Source organism: Acartia tonsa, chromosome 6 (assembly GCF_053477335.1).
Source record: "Acartia tonsa isolate MP-2025a chromosome 6, ASM5347733v1, whole genome shotgun sequence".
Classification (NCBI taxonomy): Eukaryota; Metazoa; Arthropoda; class Copepoda; order Calanoida; family Acartiidae; genus Acartia; species Acartia tonsa.
The window spans coordinates 17,323,259-17,344,288 of NC_137265.1; the positions used below are offsets into that span (position 1 = coordinate 17,323,259).

At 32.0% G+C, this 21,030-nt stretch overlaps 1 protein-coding gene across 1 annotated transcript in view; it reads right to left on the minus strand.

Moving 5' to 3' along the window:
• LOC145322996 (uncharacterized) overlaps positions 1-17,239 on the minus strand; it is a 43,240-nt gene extending 26,001 nt beyond the window's left edge. Inside the window, exons 1-29 of the mRNA XM_080165382.1 lie at positions 17,126-17,239; positions 16,842-16,894; positions 16,046-16,117; positions 14,772-14,837; positions 14,259-14,348; positions 13,845-13,970; positions 13,134-13,566; positions 12,972-13,038; positions 12,549-12,635; positions 12,214-12,307; positions 11,798-11,938; positions 11,400-11,542; positions 10,830-10,986; positions 10,622-10,745; positions 10,413-10,492; positions 10,122-10,226; positions 9,803-9,851; positions 9,583-9,672; positions 9,017-9,101; positions 8,565-8,661; positions 6,889-6,957; positions 6,464-6,572; positions 5,987-6,063; positions 5,474-5,550; positions 4,966-5,090; positions 4,350-4,459; positions 2,735-2,892; positions 975-1,075; positions 574-666 (exon numbers count right to left, since the gene is read on the minus strand). Of these exons, the coding sequence (XP_080021508.1) occupies positions 574-666; positions 975-1,075; positions 2,735-2,892; positions 4,350-4,459; positions 4,966-5,090; positions 5,474-5,550; positions 5,987-6,063; positions 6,464-6,572; positions 6,889-6,957; positions 8,565-8,661; positions 9,017-9,101; positions 9,583-9,672; positions 9,803-9,851; positions 10,122-10,226; positions 10,413-10,492; positions 10,622-10,745; positions 10,830-10,986; positions 11,400-11,542; positions 11,798-11,938; positions 12,214-12,307; positions 12,549-12,635; positions 12,972-13,038; positions 13,134-13,566; positions 13,845-13,970; positions 14,259-14,348; positions 14,772-14,837; positions 16,046-16,117; positions 16,842-16,894; positions 17,126-17,141 (3,094 nt within the window). The 5' untranslated portion in view covers positions 17,142-17,239. The remainder of the gene's footprint in view (positions 1-573; positions 667-974; positions 1,076-2,734; positions 2,893-4,349; positions 4,460-4,965; positions 5,091-5,473; positions 5,551-5,986; positions 6,064-6,463; positions 6,573-6,888; positions 6,958-8,564; positions 8,662-9,016; positions 9,102-9,582; positions 9,673-9,802; positions 9,852-10,121; positions 10,227-10,412; positions 10,493-10,621; positions 10,746-10,829; positions 10,987-11,399; positions 11,543-11,797; positions 11,939-12,213; positions 12,308-12,548; positions 12,636-12,971; positions 13,039-13,133; positions 13,567-13,844; positions 13,971-14,258; positions 14,349-14,771; positions 14,838-16,045; positions 16,118-16,841; positions 16,895-17,125) is intronic.
• Positions 17,240-21,030: the final 3,791 nt, after the last annotated feature.

Here is a 21,030-nt window from a genome sequence, read left to right on the forward strand (position 1 = left end):
CTCAAATATTAATATTAAAAATAGTAAAATTTATACTTTTTTTGTTAGCTTGGGCCTTTGGCCCATCAAGCCTAACAAAACCTATTTTAATCTTAGAATTTGTTATTTAAATATCTGTTTTTAATACGATGCAATAATAGTTATTTCTCGCATCGTATTATAAACGACTTTCCGCGGATATAGAACGTACAATTATAAGATTAAAACCAGATTTTTTAGACCCGAGGATGAGAACCAGTTCCTATCCACCGGATTCGAATGAATACGAGAAATACTATTATAAGGGTTTTGTCCGGCTGACAGAAATACTTCTGTACAAGCCGCGCGACAAATCACAGCTGGATTTGCAAAGATCAGTCATACTATACATTTTGAATTGATACTGATTTTAATTCACTGACTCAAAATTAATTTTTGGCCAAGGAATCTCCCTTACTCTAACTATTAATGTCACGCACCTGAAAAAAGCACCAGTCTTTAGTTATGACGTGGTGGTTAACCGAGATTCCAACCTATTCCCCAATGAAGAGCGGATGTGTTACATGTTGAACCACAGTCGAGGGTTAATCATACCTGTTACTGGACAGCTGTCTAGAGCCTGTGGGTTGTCTATGGGGTTGCATTCAAGATTCACCACCAGAGACTTTCCAGATTTAAACTTTTCCACTGAAAATTGATATTATTTAGTTTTTCAATGATTAGGATAAGTCCATCCGCACATCCGTCCATCTGTAACGGTTAGCTTTTTTCATTAATTTGAAAATATATCGTTTTCAAACTTTGCATGGTGATTCCTTTAACAGTTAGGAACTATTTAGGAAGCATAGGAACTCTAAAATAAGTACGTCAATTTTAAAACTGCTGTATTTAAACTTTTTTAACAAAATACAATGTTTTTAGTGAAGCATTTCTATAATCAAGTCCTCAAATTGTAATTATGTCCTTATGCTGCACTACTTAGGAACATGATTTACCTGAAATAGTATTGTTGACAGCAAGTAAAGCCCTGTGAGTTGCATTAAACTGTTCCAGAGTGATGGAATCCTCCCCGGCAAACTGAACCTCCATCATAACCCTAAAAGGGATTTTTTAAATCCTTAACATGAATAGAATATAAAAAATATGACTTTTGCAAAATATGCATTAACTTAAACACAGGTATCATCTTAAAATAAAAAAAATCTTTTTTTTGTCATAAAATACAAAACAAAGCCATTCTACTTTTTTACATTTTAAAACCCATTTTTTTAAACTGGAGCTGACGAATTAACTTAAATGACCATGAGGAGAATAGATTTATTACACTAAATTGCGTAACATATGTGGTAGTCGGACAGACTGTCACTTCCCAGAGCATGCTACGCTCCGGGAATCCCGATAAAACACGCAGGTGTTTAATCCCTAACTATCACATTCCTCAGCCAACCCTTTTCTTTTATTGACCGCCAGATAATGCGGTCAACTCTACCAGCCGCCGACGTGGGGAAGGGGTTGCCCCTCCCCCTTCATGTTCCAGATAACCTACCCTTTTCACGGGGACCCCAGCCTTACCCCCACAGGGGCCTGCCCTTCTGCCATTCTCCTGATGAAGGAAGATCTCGATCATAACTATTCTCGGATCTCTTCAAACTAGATTCACCCCCTCTCACCCCCTCTCTTTCTGCATTCCCTTTGAACTGGATGGTTCTGGATTATCTATTTCAAAACTTGTCAGCGATAAGGTGTTTATACAAGTGCGCCAATGTTTGTTTTTTTATAAAATTGTTAAAAAATGACATCTGTTTGGTTTTCCTTTGCAATTAAGCTTTTTTTTAGGTACAGGGAAGGTTTTTAACTATTTTGGGAGAGCGTATCTCCACCCTCCCAATTTAAAATCACACCCCCAAATTTTTTTTCTGAATATTTCTTATTAAAACTCAAATTAAAAAGTAGAAGGGCGGTTGACTTATCCCCCTCCCACCTTAAGAACACCTAGGGGCTTCTTGGGGGCGTCCGTTGCCCCTAGTCTTTCTTAAAATAAAAGCTATGTCTTGCATTTTTTTTCAATTAGGTGTTTGATCACGAATTTCATATGGTAAAAATATTTTTCTTATTTAATTGTTATCCTAATAAGATAAAAGTTATGCTTGAAAATTGTTTTAATAGCTATTATTATATGTTGCATTTTTAGATAAACGTGAGAATTGCGTTCAGAATTTGCGTCAGAATTTGCGTCATTTGCGTCATTTCTATTTTCAGATTTCACCTGGCCTGCAGTTCCCCATTCTCTCCACACCCATTTACTACCTAACTCAATATCTGTAATCTGTTGTATATAATGCAATTAATTTGTTATGTATAATCAGTTCTAAATAAATCTTCAAACTGTAAACTACTTGGAGTATTTCATTGATAGAATCATTAAGGCTAGGGGCTCTTTTGCCGGACTCACCAAATAGGGTTGAACTGCTTCACCCCTATTACACATACATAATACTCTGTCCAACTTTTAATTTCCAGTATCAAAGCTCAAACTATCCACCGCTTTCATACCAAAATGTGTACACTTTCTAATCAATAATGTAGTCGGAATTATCTTAACTTGGATCTGACTTTCTATAAGAAACTATTTATCCTTTTTTATTTCAAGAAACAATAGAAATATAAAAAAAACTGACACAAGACACAAGATTGCTTATAGAATACTTCAATAACAGAAAAAAATGATTGATTTGACTAAAATATTTACGCTTACCTAAGTGACCTAAGAGGCTCTATTTCAGGATCTACTTCAATGTCCTCCATGTTGAGAACAGTGTTACCCTCAGCAAATCTCATCAACCTGGCACGAATAAATTTCTTGCTGAAAAGGCCTGGAACATCCTCACGTCCTTCCAGGTAGAATCCATCCCACTAGACAAATGATAAGAATAAATGAATATTAATTTACCAATAAGTGCTATCCTTGTGTTATGTCATTGAAGTCAATCAGTCTACATGCTTGTATTGAAAGATCTTGCTAACTTCTGTACTGTTATAATTCTACTTATCTAACAGGAAAGATCCTTAGCGGATATTAATTGGTTTAGAAGATATATTTGAAATTACATTATATTACAAAGAAGGCGTCTTAACTTTTTTGCTTTTTAGTTAAGATAGCTAGCCGGTTCTTTTAGTAAGTAGTAGATGTAAAAGTGTCCATAGAATTTAGATATGCAATCAGTTTTTATGTAGACCTCTTATTTTTGAAGTAATTTAAGTTTTTTTTTTTAAATAATCAAGTCGGTTTTAAGGTACTAAAACGCAACAAAATATAAGAAGAAAATTGCCAGTATGAACAAAACTAGTAAGATCTTTAATTTGACACCTTACTTTTAAAATTCTGTTGAGTAATTATTGAAAAAATCTATTTATTTAATAAAAACTTTAAACCTAAATGTTTTCTCAAACAGACAAAAACAATATGGGTTCATATATACCTTTAGAATCAGAAAAATTTACGAATCCATTCTAAGCAAAATTGAAAAAAAGTAAAAACTTAAAAAATAAAAATGGCCTAAAATATTATATTTTTACAGGCAACACTTAATTTTAACTATTAAACTAGCCAATCAAAGATCTCAAAAATTGACGAATCAGGAAGCTTCACCTCAAAACTTAACCAATAGAATTGACAAAAAAAAGGATAATGTTCATACAATATATACAATAGATACTACAATAAAAATAATGCAGTTAAAAATGCATTATTGTTTCTTGTGTTTAAAAAATATCTGTTACAGTGTATGTACATTTGTTTAGGTTTTGTTCAGGTTTTGTTCAAGTCAACCATTTAAAGCCGAAAATTATGATTCTTAAAATATTTTAAAACTTGTATTTTTTATTATAGTTTTATAAAACTTTTTCAATTTTGCTTAGAATGGATTCGTAATATTTTTCTGATTCTAGAGGTATATATGAACCCATATTTAGGTTTAAAGTTTTTATTAAACCGAGGTTAAAAAATAGATTTTTTCAATAATTACTCAACAGAATTTTAAAAGTAAGGTGTCAAATTAAAGATCTTACTATTTTTGTTTATACTGGCAATTTTCTTCTTTTATTTTGTTGCGTTTTAGTACCTTAAAACTGACTTAATTATTTTTTTTTTTAAACTTAAATTACTTCAAAAATAAGAGGTCTACAAAAAAAACCGATTGCATATTTGAATTCTATGGACCATTTTACATCTATTACTTACTAAAAGAACCGGCTAGCTATCTTAAATAAAAAGCAAAAAAGTTAAGACGCCTTCTTTGACATTAAATGTGAAATGACAATATTTGAGATGAAAATCAAAAACCATGGATAGGTTAAAATGCTAAGCTTACCAATTCTTCTAGATGTTGTCTAATAGCCTTGACACTGGTGGATATCGGGTTATCAAACATAGAGCTGAATTCTTGGGAGGTTATTTCCATTGTCACCCAGTAACCAACAACTTAAATGAGCTTTTTTAATGTGTATGCATAATGTTTAAAAAAAAATACACCTTTATTTTAGTTTATGAAGGTTTGCATTATGGAAAAAAATTATAATCATAAATAACAGACTATAAACAAAGTACTTAAAAAAAAACAAGAGGTTTGAATCAGAAGATAAAGAGAGAGAAATAGGTAGTAGGTCCCGAGGCACTAATTATCTCATACCAAAATTTGCAGACAGCCAATCCTTTATAGCACAATCTGGAGTTGCCTCAGTTCAGGGGCAGTGTATTACCCAGCTCTTTCTATTAATGTCTCTCATCTGACACAGCAGCAGTAGATACAACTTTAATAATCTTAAATGAATCATGACCTAATTATGGCCTATTTTTGTCCAAGATTCGAACCCATCACCTGCAACAAGGGGATGACCTATATTTTACACTACAGTCTTTGATTGACACTTAATATAGTATACTAGCTTTACGTCTAAAAATATATCATAGATACAAAAGATTCCTACCTGGTGTACTAGTACAGGCGCAGGTATCCTCAACAGTAAAAGATCTGTTCAGTCCTTGCATGTGTCCATATTCTGGTATGTACGGGTTCTTCACTCCACATTGCTCCTTTATGGGAACTATATACCTGAAATACAAATATGAATATGTAATACTAAACTCTATTTTGTTTTGGAGTGGGGGATAAGTCCCCTCTCCTTCAACAATATAAAAATAACAGGATCTCTGCCTGTCAGTTTGTTTGTATCGAAGGTTCTCGCTAACCACTGAACCAATAACGTATAGCTTCTCAAGGTCCTGGGCAGGTTACCACCACCCTCCCAATAAAAAATGCCATAAAATCATGTTCCTACGAAACTAGTGCCTTTGAAGGACCAAAACTACCTTACCATTAATTAACCAAAATTACTTTTTCTAGAGTGTTTAGTTTCCGGATTAAAGTTTAATAATTTTACCTTAAAAACTAATATAAGAAAGTATATTTACCAGAAAGTTATACACTATACATACCTATTATTAGACTGGTCAACTTCAATGACTGGTCTTTTAAATGTAACATGAGCTTGTCTGCAAACTTCTGCTATCCTCTGCAAGTAGAAAATATAAATGGATTCTAATATAAAAACAGGGACGGAACCTGGGTTATGAAACCTATCATCGTTTATAAAAAAAAAATGTGTGAATTTATCCCACATACTAAATTGAGTGCCAAATCTTCTACTAACTTTGGTAGATGGCATTAAGATCTTAATATCTTATTATTTTGTATTTTATTTAGAAAATCTACAATTGGTGCATGTTTAATTCAATTACACTTAAACGTTTCATTAAATGAATGTATTACAAGATGTTTTAAACTGTTGAACAGCTTACTGTTCTAGAGCAGATTGTCTTTTTTTTATTTTGAGGGGGGCGGGGTAAATGAGGAGTTTCAAAGGTATTTGTGGGGTAAAATGAGTGGTTACAAAGTTTGATGGGGGGATAAACTTCCTTTACACCCACCACTAGACGTCTATGAATTACCTTGTGCCTTTCAATATTGATTTGCCATGGCTCATCATCAGAAGGATCTGTGTCACCAAGACAGTAACAATCTCGACCTGAACATTTATTCTTGGAAATTGTGTTGACTATAGTCTTTTTATGTATAGGAATGCTGGACAGATATGGTTCTCCTTTATATTTCGGCTTCTTATTATTAGATGTTTTAAGAAGAATACCATCAACCTCCTCATAGAAATCACTCCTAACAAAATGATGGGTAGACTACCTCTCCCCCACACACCTCACAAGCCTTTAGAGACCTATAGGGGCGTAGCAGCTGGTATGATATAAAGTAAAGTTTTTCTTTGTAGGAAATCAATGTAATGATACAGTTGATACAAGCTCAAAATTTAACTAAAGTTTAACACAATTCTTGTATGAAATTATAAAGTTATAAAATTCAGTGGCAATAAGATTTTTATTTTTAACTATATTGACTTGTAATGAATGTCATACTCATGAAGGGAGTAGTGGTAGTTGGTGCTTCTGTAGTAGTTGTTGTATCCTGGCAAATTGGCCAGTCTCCAGCTTCCAGCTGCTGCCATTTTCCACCTGACAGGTACAACTTTGAAATTCATTTGATTGACTATTAAATATAATTGATAATAAATGTTTTAGTTCCTCATAACCAGACAAACTACAAACAATCAACTAATTATTTTTATATCCTTTATCATGAAAAGCTAAGATTGCATGTAAGTATTGGTGCCTATTGTTGGCCAAGGCGTTTCCTTCATTATCATTAGTCATGCATATGATATAGCAGAGATAGAGATGCCTTTTTATTGTCTTTGATTATGATTTGATTGAGATAAGTATTAAAGAAGAACATCTCTACTCGGTATAGTACATCCTTAGTGAATCTTAAAGTTTATTCCTGCAAGACATGTAAGAGGGAACTCATTGTTTGGATAATCTGGTAGATAGGTCTTCCCTTCAGTCATTGTACACTATCAACAAACAATACATCAAAAAGTGAAATTGATAAATTAAATAATTAAGGTACCTTTGCATATTTTTTTAAAATTAACATTAATATTGCTATTACTTTCAAAATGACACTAGGATCAGGTTTGATTTTTGTCTCCTTTACAGTAAAAAAATGGGAAATATTTTTGAAAAGTTTTTCCAGCTTGAAAATGGATTATTTTCATAGAGAAAATAATAAAAGAGAGAAATCGAGGTATTTGAAGGACTAAAATAGGCAGTGGGCCTAGAGGCCTATATTGAGCAATTGCCGCGCTGAATTTTTAATGTTATTCCACCACTTTTCAAAATGGGAATATCTTAAAATTAAATATAATTTCAAGACAATTATAGTTGCTGTTTGAAGCATAAATCTAATTTTTAAGGGATGATATAGAAATAATTTGAATTATCATCCATTCTGATGAAACCTGATGAAAGAATATAAAATTATCATTATTAATTTTTCATGACTTTGCTACTGACTTTAATCATAACACTCATTATTAGCTTATAAGATTTATATTGCAGTCCATCTAACTTATATTTTTTAATAAATAAACGTTTTTACAAATTTAATATAAACATTTGATTGTAAATTATAATAATATGTTTTAGTGCCATCTAGCTTTGGATATAGAACTAGAATATCAAAGCGTTCATCAATTTTTATTTTGCCTGTATTTTTCTTGTTTTGGATTTTTGTCACTAAAGGGCCAAACCCTGAGGGGTAAATAACATCACTTGAAAATGTTAAAAATATTGTAAAAACGAGTATTGTCTGAGAAAGAACATAGATAGCATTACAGATTATTCACTTATTTAGATTATTCAGTTATGAAATTTTTTATTTAATATTTAGCCTTAGTTTTAATGTATGTCTTTGAAGTAGACAACTAGCGAACCTGGTGGCTGAGAGCTAAACTATTAATTTTTTATTAGTAAACATTTAAAAGTTTTATCATGTTAATTAGATTTAAATATTACATTTAGGCTAATTTGAAAAAAAATAAATTTTTGATCATAAAAGGTGAACCCTCCTATTTTTAAACTAGGCGAAACATACTTTTCTGCTGCACTAAGACCGTCCGCGGCTGTTTGTTTTTTAAGATTCTAAATCAAATTGTATTTTAAATATTTTCTTTAATTTTTTTTAAAACATAATAAATTACAGAAAAATAATAATAATTAATAAGATAAAATTTTTTTATTTTTTTTTACATATATAGAATAGGTTATGATTAAGATGCAAAAAGCCGCGGACGGTTTAGATAAATAGCAGACAAATTATTTTAGTAGGGGGGAAGTAATATTTTACAATGAAATTGGGGTGAGTATTCATCCTCTTATCCTTTTTCCTTATGATTAATTTCCACTGAGTCGTTCTGAAAAATCATGTATTCTTTATCATATAATAAAAATTTTCTACATATGATTAAATTAATACCAGTTTTGTGTGCCCAATCCTTCGGCCCCTTGGAGCCAATAAAACTGAAATTAATTTTAAATTTTTTTATTTTACTATCTGTGGAAAGCTGTCTATAATAGGATACAGCATATATAAGTAGTAACATTTTTTTGAGTATTGTTCCTGATACATGAGGAATTCGGTTTCTTTGACACCAAATGTTATGTTGGACAGTAGATGAGTTGAGGTGGGTGCTATGGGTGCTTTGGACAGGTCACAACTAATAACAAATAAAATTAAGTTAAGCTTTTCTATAGTATGGATCGGTCCTTTTTACGTCCATCCAGAATGGTTAGATCTTTTGGTTATTGTCCTTTTGATTTCAAACTTTACGAGTTCTTAAGTTAATTTAAAACATTTTTCACTTTTTTGACAAAAAAAATTTTATGTTATAATTATCCCATTCAACTGATTTTCGAATACTGATTCCTATTACAACAAAGTAAAGTATGATTAACTTACAATTTTGTTTTTTAAGTCTTAATGGTCGTTTCTCCTACCGTTTATGAGCTATACTTTTATTGATGTTGTCATCCTTGTTTAATCCTACTAGACAAACAGTGGACTTGGTATACCTGACTGGCTCTCTGCAGACTGGCCATTTACTGGGAGCTTCAATTACTCCATTTGAGCATTTCAACAAATATTGTTTACCAGTTTCTAAAGAAGTTTATATGTTTTTCAAATTATTTGCTTATTGGATTATGCATGTCAGTGTACATGTTTTTTTCTGTATGTATGAGGTATCTTTAAGGAATTGTCTTTTCCAAATGATCAAGTTTGTATTGCTTGATTCACTTCTCTAAGAGACTGAACAGTTTTCTCCTTTATTTGAAACCGCTTCAAGACAATCCATGATAATTTGTTGTACATAACTAAATATGATAAAGAAAAGTACCCCTTCTGTGGATCATAGTTATTGGTTAAAAAGTTAAGACACTTATTAGTTTGAAACAACCAATCAAGATTGGATACAATACCCTCAGTTGTATGCCTATAAAATAACTTTGGGTAGATACCAAAATGTTCCAATATTCATTCCCTCCATGGTTTATATGTATTTTTGATATGTATATGCCTATATGTCAAATTTTCTATCCTTAAGTCTGTATTATGGGGTGAAAATATTCTAACTGTTTACCTGTGACTGGTTTAGTATCTTTTGTACAGTTATACACAGCAAATTCTCCATCCCAAATCTCTGCTGTAGGGTCTGATGCTAGCTTTAGACCTAAAACAAGTACATTTTACTACATATTACAGATAATCTCAAGATTATAATGCAAAACAAACATCCTACTTTGGTATTTTAAAAATTGCAATTTCTTAGTTTTTATTTCAGTTTTATAAAGATTTTTTACCTGATGTAGAGGCTGCTGAGTCAGGGGATGGAATTGTTTTGCATGGAGTCTAAACAATTTTATATCTGTGGATGTAGTATGTATGTGTGTCTTTATCAGGTATAGTTATTAAATATGGTTAGTTAGTGTCAACCTATCACAAGTCTTTACATAAGTTCTACCTTCAAATTAAAATTAAAACTATATTAGATTATTTCTAATCAAATTAAAAGTTACTTTTAGCAAATATAGTTAAGTGACTAAGGACTAATTAATACAATAAAATATTTTTTTGAGATATTTTAGAAACGTATTTGATTAGAAACTGAGAAATACTTACAAATGGTATGCATTGTGGCCAAACATCTGGTGCTACCACAGAGTCTTTACAAGTAGCTTTATAGAATCCAAGTCCTGATCCATCATTCAGTACTCTGTTTTCTTCCTAAATAATAATTAATGTGTAAAGGTACTGCACAAACGTTCTAATATAAATAAATGGTTTGAAAATAGTTTACTCCTAAATCAAACAGGAAAAAATGTGTTTTTTTTATTTCTATGCTTGGACAGGGAGTGGTAAATTCCATAGTTTAGAGTTTTAAATCCAACAAACTAAACTATCATGTTTTACCTTGCAAGCATAAAGAACATCATCTCCCTCTAGAACAGCACCTTTCTCATCCTTGGGCTCATAGGAATGCAGCTTTAAACCTAAAGTAATGTTTCATTACAAGTTTTATATCATTTTACTTATGTTTGGAAAGTTTCTGTAGATTTATACAATTTCAGAATAAATTTAGAAGATTGATTTATCTGCTATTGCCCTATCTCCAACAATACCTGATGTCTCTGGTAATTCAGCATCTTTTGGAATATTTGTACACATTGCTGTTTTTACACATCCTGTTACATCATCAGGCCAGTCACTTGGAACCTTCCAGCTACCTCCAATTCCGCAGGGAACCTTACAAAAAATCATTCATTAATTATTGAGATTCAATTTCTATAAAATTGTACAGGAATTTTTCAGGTAAAGATAAACACTTACCCCAAATCCTTTAAGCTCCACGTAGTTGGGTAGATCTTTGGAGAGGAGGTGTCCAGCCTTGCAGGACAGGTAAGCACTCATACCAGCCTGCACAGTATCTGTCTCTGTTAAGTCTATCAGGTCCAGAATATCACTGGGATAGCTCAGGTCAGAGATTCTTAATAAAAAAAAATTCTAAATGATATCAATTTACTCAGTTTACTATTCTCCACATTCACCCAGGAATCTAAAGGGATAAGACAACTGCTAATAAATCGGTGTATATCACCAATGATGATACACAAAATTACCCTTTTTGAAGATTACAATTAGTGGTTGAAAAATTTGGTCATCAACTAACAAACGAACCAATCATAAATAATTCTCCAAAGTTGTTAAGCTGACAAACAAGAAAACATTCTTATAAAACTTTGGGACTAGTGGAAACAGCCAAATGTCCCCTCCCTCCCTGCATTTACTAAATTTGGATACCTATGAATCTTCTAAGCAGTTTTTTTTCTGGAGCATATGCCTCATTTTTACAACATGCAAAAAAAAACACAATCTAATTTAATTTTTAACTATACTTACTTGCATCTAGTGCCTGCTGAAGGCTCTGCTTCCGTATAAGCATCCTGACTAGAACTGGCCAGAACATCATCTACACCAGTAGCATCAATAGCACCATCTCTAATGGATATATCAACCTCTACAACAACAGCATCACTCTCTCTCTTCCTAAAGTTTGTCAGGTCAATAAATTATTTATATAAAATTGTAAAAACATTCAATAACTAGTTTCCCCCTAAAATACTTCATTTTAGCCCATTATAATTTTTGTCATCACACAATATGTATTTTAAATTTAATGATATATTGTAAAATTGGTGTTAATACAAAATTTAATGTGTAAATTGTAATTGAAGCATTAGTTGTTAATAATTCTTTGTGGGTTTGTTTAAATTTTTAAAATTTTTATTCTGTATGACTTTCCTACGCTTGGTAGTAGCTGGTGTAAATGCATAAACAGCCACTATCTCAGATCCATAATAACCAACACTAGCATCAAATGTTTTTCCATTGACAGATAGATCTGCCCTCTCCATCACTTCTTCAAATGCAGCATCAAACTAAAACATATAATCATGTCAATTTTTAATTTCAGTATTTAAAATTCCAAAAGAACATCTGATCAGGTCTTTCAACAACAATAAAGCTTCTATTTTAGACTTTTAAAGTCATGTGCTTTTGGTACAAACATTTTCTTTAATTTGCTAGGTTTCGATCTTTTGACATCAAGACACTAAACTTGGATCATGGTTGATCTCCTGAAGCTGTGAATTTTAAAAAAAGAAGAAAACCTAGAATAAATAATGTCAGGTAAGAAGTTTGAATACTAACTAACCTTTGCTTCAGTTTCATATTTGAATGAAATAAATGCTTGTGAGGTGATATCCAAGATGGCGGGGTCAGCTGTTGTTTGGTAAACCTTCCTAACCCTAAACACATTATAAAAAATGTTTTCACTACTGTACTTTAATTCTACAAATTATAAAGTAGAATTTTTGTTCAAACTTCTTGATATTACATTAATATTTGAATATTGAAATTGCTGTTACTTTATGATTGCCAATGCTTTCTTGTTTGATTTTGTAATTGTTAAGCCTTTTTGAATTAATACTTTTACAAATTATTCTTTTCATCATTAAACACAAGCTAAAAATATGCCTTATCATTTACCTGGTAGCAGCCATCTGGCAATCCCAGCAGATTTTGGCATTAGCCAAACTTCCATCAGTGCCAGCCATTAAACCCATTCCTTTCTCTCTGCAATAATTATTCTTTTATGAAAGTATAAAAAGGTGTCTATGGGTGTGTCTGTTTGTATTGAACGGTCTCGCTAACCACATATGTTACTTCTTTACAATGTAGCTGCTCAAGGATCCTGGAGGGTTTATAACTGTTTTGGGGGATGGTTCCGCCACACTACCATCAAATCACTTTTTTAATTTTTTATTTTCCCCCCACTTCAAGTGCCAATAGAGGCTCAAGGAGCTAGTTTTATTCTATTGTATTTTGTTTTTAAATAAACTTTTTTTTATTTACATGCAAAGGCAGATAAAATTGCCAATTACATATTTAGATTAATTTTTAAGTCAATACCTTGTAATAACCATAGGTATATCATAAGGTCTCTCTGCAGCTGCTCGCTTTCTTCTTCTCTTTGCTCCTTTATCAAATTGTTTATCAAATTAAAGGGAATGAGAAGAAAAAATATTTAAACTGAAAATGACAACTTTGTAGGTATTGTTTTACTTTACTTGCCTGCATTTGTATCACCAGCAGCTGTTGTGTCACCAGCAGCTGTTGTGTCTCCAGCATCTGCTGTGTCTCCAGCAGCAGCTGTTGTGTCTTCTGCAGCTGTTGGGCCTCCAGTAGCTGTTGTTTCACCTTCAGCATCACCAGCAGCTGTTGTGTCACCTTCAGCAGCACCTCCAGCTGTTGTTTCTCCAGCAGCTGTTGTTTCACCTTCAGCAGCACCAGCAGCAGTAGTATCTCCTGCAGCTGCAGTCTCACCTGCATCAGCACCAGCAGCTGTTGTTTCTCCAGCAGCTGCAGTCTCACCTTCAGCAGTAGTTTCACCTTCAGCTGCATTAGTTTCTTCCTCTCCAGCTTCTGTAGTTTCAGGTGCAGCTGTTGTTGTGGGTGCTACTGTTGAAGTTGTAGGTGGTGGTGTAGGAAACAACTCATTGTAAGCCTTAAAATAGGCATACTTTAGTTTTCATGTGTTAGGACTTTAACAACGTATGAAGCAGAATACGGTGCTTGTAAACATGTAAATCCTAAAACAAATCCCCCAACCCCTTGATCATAAAGGTCATCAACAAGTATGGATGGTAACCACCATGAATATTAAGTTATGATAGTGGATACTGCCTTATTAGACAAAACAGAAATGCAAACTTACTTGAATAAATTTAAGTTCTAAAAAAGAGATAATTTTAATTCTCAATTAGAAAATAGACAAAAATAAACCTGTTGCAACTCTTTGTTTGTTTTCCTGGCAGCATAGGCCAGCTTAGCCTGTTCATACAGAGTTGCCATAGACATGTCATCAACAGTATTCTCTCCCAGCCACTTGGTTATCTCACTGTCAGTCATCTAGATAAATAATACCATGCTGTCATTAATAACAACAAAGAAAATGAACTTGTTATCCACAGTGTTTAAAAGTCGTCCCATCATCTTTAGAATCTAACTAAAATTAAATATTTAGCGGTGTATTTTGAAGATTTAAGTCGAAAGATAATCTTAGTGTAAAATTTCTTAAAATTGCTTAAAGTTTATTTTATTTCTAATCAATTTGTAAATACACATTTTAAGGTCTATCATTGTAAGACATACGGATATTCTTTATTTATAGAGAAACTGCGATATTAAACAACTTACTGTAGGAAAATAAATTTTAAAATTGTCTTCTTGGTTTGTTGATGGTAATACTGGTTTCAACTTCATATCATTAGTACTTGTCGAATACACCTAGATATTGAATATAAAATTGTTTGGTAAATTATGAGTTTGATTCCCTTCACAAAACGCTCATGTTTTGTCAGAGGCATGATGACTAGTAGGGTAATTTCTTGGCCCATTAACAGGTTTGATTTATTACACTTCTTACATTTATTCTTTAAAAAAAAGCAAAATATCTACATATATATTGTAGACAAAGTAGAGTATGTTCAACTTTATATAAAACTAACATGATTGTTGTCTGTCTGTCTGAATATTGCTAACGCCGATATGGTTCTCCCTAAGGTGAAGCTTCCTATACACTCTTGGTGTTAGGAAGGTTTTTAACTATTTAAGGAGGGTTTCCTATTTAATCCTTAAGAGAGAAATTGAAAGATCCCTAATAGGCGAATGAGGGTGCACCCGCTGGTATGTTTTTGTAAAAAAAATTACCTCAAATTTAGTTCTATTTGTTCTTCTGTATTCATTGATTTTCTTTAATATTGTCATTACTTCAGCCTAAAGGCGTTTAGAAATATTGTATAAGTTCTTTTCACTTTGATTAATTTCTACTTGAAAAATTGTTTTAAAGATTCGAGGGAGGTAACAATCATAAATTAAATGGACTTTTCTTTCTTTTGATAGAAGCCATAAGTTTTGATTTTGATTTATAATATATAAACAACAAAGATAAACTAAATTTTTAATTTAGGTTAGATCAAACCCCTGCCCCCCCCCCCCCCTCAAAACAATGTGTTTAACCCTTACAGATCGGGGGGGGGGGGGGGCTCCAAGAGCCCCCCCCCCTCTAGTTTTTTCAATCTCATTTTTTTTGTAGGTAAGATGGAGTGATGTGACTTCATGACTTTTTAAGTTTAGTAATTATACGTCGGCAAGAGTTGATTTTATTAGGATATCTGGTCTGTGTCGGTCGTGGTGTCCGGTCAAAGTCGGTTGGGTAGCACCAAAATTAGAAAAAAATTCTAAAAAAATCTTAATTACTACATTATGACTTTTGTGTATAAGGAGAAACCTAAAATTTTTTTGGTGAATACTTAGATATCAATGACCTTCTGAGAAAAAATGTGTTATGACCGTTTGACCGCTCCCTGACCGACTTTATGACCGATTTTTGTCCGGCTTTTACTACAGACATATATCATGAATATCGTGGCTTCTATTACAGCTAGAGTCCTATAAATTTTTTTGGTAAATCCTTGAGCAACATCAAACAGATAAAATTATTAATCGGCGCTGCCAACCGCCGTTTTACCGCCGTAACCGCCGAAAATGGCGGTTTCCGTTATTTGCCGTTTTTTGGCGATGATAAGAAAAAGTAATTTTTTTGATATGAAAAATAAAAGTTCGTCCTAAAATTTGGTCATTCTAGCTGCCTATTGGCCGCTCTACAGCTGTTTTAAAATTTAGCGGCTGGCCGCTAAAAAGCGGCTAAGGAGCGGCCAGGCTGCTATGACTAGAAAAAGTAATTTTCTCTAAAAATACACATGAACCACCAGAAAAAAAATTTACGTCTTTATCTGTAACAGGAGCCGAGATAGAGGGGGGGCTCTTGGAGCCCCCCTCCCCCCTCCCCCGATCTATTAAGGTGGGAATTGGGGCCCGAGCTGTAAGGGTTAATTCAAGCAAAAACTAGATATTTGAGATAAAATTCGAAGCAATTTGTGGTTTGGGACGGAGTCACAAGTATGCTGAAAATATTTACTTACCGGAGTATATTCAATGGACAAGCCAGGATCGCCGGGGCAATGACAGTTTGTGCCTTTCAAAATTATTTCTCCCTGCAATTATAACAAAAAAATGAAACTTTCGTTAAAGAAATACACATTCTCCAAACTGATGTGAAAAATGTAAGAGACTGCTAATGTTTAGTTTGGAAACAGAAAAGTTTTGAATTATTTGAGGGGGTTTTCAAAAACTCCTGTTGAAGATTTTTGTAACCCTCTCACCCAAAAAAATTTTCTTCATAACCAAAAAAAATCGCAAGAGAACCCTTGATCATTTCATTTTGGCTGACACCTCCAGAGACTAAGAGCGATACTAGATCTTTTATATACATACTAGCGGCTTCGCCCCTAGCCTCTAGGGGCTTTGCCCCAAGAGGTGATAAAAGGACCAAAGAAATCTTCAACAAAAAAAATGGGGGGGAGATATTTTGTTTTGCGGGGGGTTGGGGGTGTCCCACCCCCCCCAAAAAAATAGCCTAAAAGAGTAGAAAACGATCGGTTCAGTGGTTACCGAGATCTTAAGGGACGGACGGACGGACGGAAGAGTAGAATCCGATCGGTTCAGTGGTTACCGAGATCTTAAGGGACAGACAGACAGACAGACGGACGGACAGACGGACAGACAGACACAGACAGACATCGTTCTACTTTGTATTATAGACAATGCAAATGCATACGCTATCAGGTAGCAAATTATTATTAAATCTGAAGTTAGTCCCATAACTGTTTCAGAACTTATTAATTTTGAAGTAGAAATATGAAAATTATGAATTTTTACCTCTGCTTGTATCATAACCAGCAAACAAGCCAGCCATATTAAAGATAGTAATCCTAAAACATATAATTGTCTTTTTTGGTACTAAACAATATACAGTATAGAGATTTGTTTTGATACCGAAAAAATATTTAAATTTAAATTTTTCAAAGAGGAAATCAAACATTGAGCCACTTAATAATTAATCAAATGCTTTGATAGATTCAAAACAACACTCCTAAAAAAACTTTTCATACATATATTAACAATTGGAAGAATAAAATTCTTTCTTAAAAAGAAAAAAATACCTTTTAAATAATTCATATCTAAGTTGATATAATGTTTAATAGCTATAATATATTATTTTCTATTGTTGTAGATATATTTATTATCTTATCATTCTTTCTGAAATACAAGCTTTTATCACAGTTTTTTATGAAACATATGCAAAACAAGCAAGAAATTGACATTTTGGCAATTTATGATAAAATCAAATCCACTCATTTACATGACGACAAAATACTATGTCAGCTGCGTTATTTATCGCATTGTATTTTAGACAGTTTCCGCAGACAGTAAACTAAAAAATTATTAGATTAATTCTAGTTTAGTTGGCACCGAGGCACTGAAATCTAGGCTAACTATAAATTGGAATTGATTTAATGATTTTATTTTATTATTTGTTGAAAATTGTCTATAATACGATAAGGCTCAGAACCGGTTTTAATCCAGCGTAATTTTTCGGTTCTGAAGCCATACTGGAAAAGAAAATGAAAATGAGTCTTACTAAAAGAAATAATAGCTGCTCAAAACATGTAGTATACATATCTTTAACCAATAAAAACATCAGTGCAGTTTTAAATTATTTCATAAATCCTTCGTCATTATGTCACTGCATTAATAAGTCTTTTATATTATGAATCACAATATATTAGTAATAAAAGCTGCATATATATATACCATGTTCAAACTAAATTATTCTCTGACTTTCGACCGAGAAATTTTATTGAGTTCATACAATGGGTCTAAAAATTTATATCCGTATAGTAGCAAAGTTATTTTTAGAGGATTTACTATTTCAATAACAAACTCTTTTTAATGTCATATTGTCGACTTTTTAAAGTAAGAAATACTTTTCTCGTATTCATTCGAATCCGGTGGATAAGAACCGGTTCTCATCCATACGAAAAAACTAAGTCTATCATCGTATTATATCCAGCTTTCCGCGGATATAAAAATGTTAAAGTTCCAGGGCTAATAAAAACTGGTTATTATCTTATAATTGTACATTCTATATCCGCGGAAAGCTGTTTATAATACGATGCGAGAAATAACTATTCCTGTATGGCTTTGAGACCTATAAATATCCGTTAAATTTGAACCGGTTCTCAGTCATACTAAAAAAGGTTTAGCATTGTATTAATGACAATTTTTCCACGAATATCAAACTAAATATCATAAAATTTAAAACAGTTTTTTAGGCCGGGTCTTCGGCCCATAGAGTTAACAAAACTGGTTTTAATATCATAAATTTTTTATTTTAATATCTGCGAAAAGCTGTCTGTACTACGATGAAATAAATAACTGTTAAGTTTTAAATAGATTAATAGTTAAAATTTGCAAAATCGAACGCCAACCTCACCTTTGCTAGGCTACCCAAATTTTAACTAATTATACAAACTTATTATTTATTCATAAACTAAACAAGGAATTAATAATATCAAAATTCAGTGTCAATGGTAAACAAAAATCATGTATGTTTGTTTGTGTGTGTGGGTGTGGGTGTGTGTGTGTGTGTGTGGTTGTGTGTGGGGATGTAAGTGTGTTTGTTTGTTTATGTATTTTAACAATTGTGGGTAAAATGATAGTAAAGCATTTTATGTTTAATAGAAACTAGCGGTTACGCCCCTAGAGGCCTCTAGGGACACTTGAGGAGGGGAGGGTCGAATTTGATAACCCAATTTCTTATTTCAGATTTTAAAAGAAAAAATAAAAACAAATTTTATGGGGGGGGGGGAATTTTTTTTTAAAATGGGGGGGGGGATTTTTTCTAGGGCGATTTCTCTTGGGAGGGTGGTGGTACCCTCCCCCAAAATAGTTATAAACCTTTCCGGGACCTTTGAGAAGCTACCCTGTTAAGGGGAGCCCGATCAGTTCAGCGATTAGCGAGATCCTTCGGTACACACAAACAGACATCCTATTACTTTGTTATAAGGATAGTTTGATTTTATTGGCTACACTTCTTAAGAACATAATTGTCCTTGCCTATATGATAAAAATGATAATGTATTCCTTTTTATCTTTCCTTTATTTATCCCTAAAACCCAAGAAAAGTGGCAGAGGTCAAGAACAATTTTTCCAATAACTAATTATTTATTAATATGTCAAATTAGATATAGAATATTCGTGGATATATTGACAGGGGAAAATTTGTCGTCAATTTGGCTTGCTGAAATCGACCTTTTATTGGTCAGTATGAGAGGTTGGGTAAAGTGGTGGATGGGGGTATCATTATTTTTGCCTGCTACAGCGTTCACTTTATTAGGGTACATGGTGATCTGGTGTAAGATCCAATAATTAATAATTCCATTGTCAAGACTTTTTTACAATACTAGTTAAAATTTCACTAAAAATACATATGAGAATAAATGAGAAAAGAATCTTAAATTCAACATTGAAAAAAAGTTAAAGGAAATTAGAAATATTAATTTAAATTGTATATGTTATTTTTATATTCATAGATTTTATGTGTAATTATTAAAAAAATCACGAAACCTTTCTTTATTTTGGCTCTGATGTTTTGAAAAGAAGGTGTATTAACTTTTTTGCTTTTTATTTAAGATAGCTAGCCGGTTCTTTTAGTAAGTAGTAGATGTAAAATTTTTCATAAAATTCAGATATGCAATCGTTTTTTTGTAGACCTCTTATTTTTGAAGTAATTTAAGTTTTTTTTTTTAAATAATTAAGTCGGTTTTAAGGTACTAAAACGCAACAAAATAAAAGAAGAAAATTGCCAGTATGAACAAAAATAGTAAGATCTTTAATTTGACACCATACTTTTAAAATTCTGTTGAGTAATTATTGAAAAAATCTATTTTTTAAACTTTGGTTTAATAAAAACTTTAAACCTAAATATTTTCTCAAACAGACATAAAAAATATGGGTTCATATATACCTTTAGAATCAGAAAAATATTACGAATCCATTCTAAGCAAAATTGAAAAAGTTTTATAAAAATATAAGTTTATTTTAAGAATCATAATTTTTGGCTTTAAAGGGTTGACTTGAACAAAACCTGAACAAAACCTAAACAAATGTACATACACTGTAACAGATATTTTTTAAACACAAGAAACAATAATGCATTTTTAACTGCATTGTTTTGAAGTTTATAAACAGACTGAAGCAAATTTGTTCATACTTTTTCATTCTTTACATGTTATGTAAGTATCACTATTTTTATTGTAGTATCTATTGTATATATTGTATGAACATTATCCTTTTTTTTTGTCAATTCTATTGGTTAAGTTTTGAGGTGAAGCTTCATGATTCGTCAATTTTTGAGATTTTTGATTGGCTAGTTTAATAGTTAAAATTAAGTGTTGCCTGTAAAAATATAATATTTTAGGCCATTTTAATTTTTTTAAGTTTTTACTTTTTTTCAATTTTGCTTAGAATGGATTTGTAATATTTTTCTGATTCTAAAGGTATATATGAACCCATATTGTTTTTGTCTGTTTGAGAAAATATTTAGGTTTAAAGTTTTTATTAAACCGAGGTTAAAAAAAAAATATTTTTTTCAATAATTACTCAACAGAATTTTAAAAGTAAGGTGTCAAATTAAAGATCTTACTATTTTTGTTCATACTGGCAATTTTCTTCTTTTTTTTGCGTTTTAGTACCTTAAAACTGACTTAATTATTTTTTTAAAAAACTTAAATTACTTCAAAAATAAGAGGTCTACAAAAAAACCGATTGCATATCTGAATTCTATGAAAAATTTTACATCTACTACTTACTAAAAGAACCGGCTAGCTATCTTAAATAAAAAGCAAAAAAGTTACTAAACCTTCTTTAGAATACTGCAAAAACTTCCTTCGATTTTTCCCTCTTTCTTTACAAGTTTAAACGTGCTGTAACTAAAATTATGAAAGCTTTCTAAATGTAACCAAGCGGCAAAATTAACTAGCAGCTTATGAACAATTAATTTTTA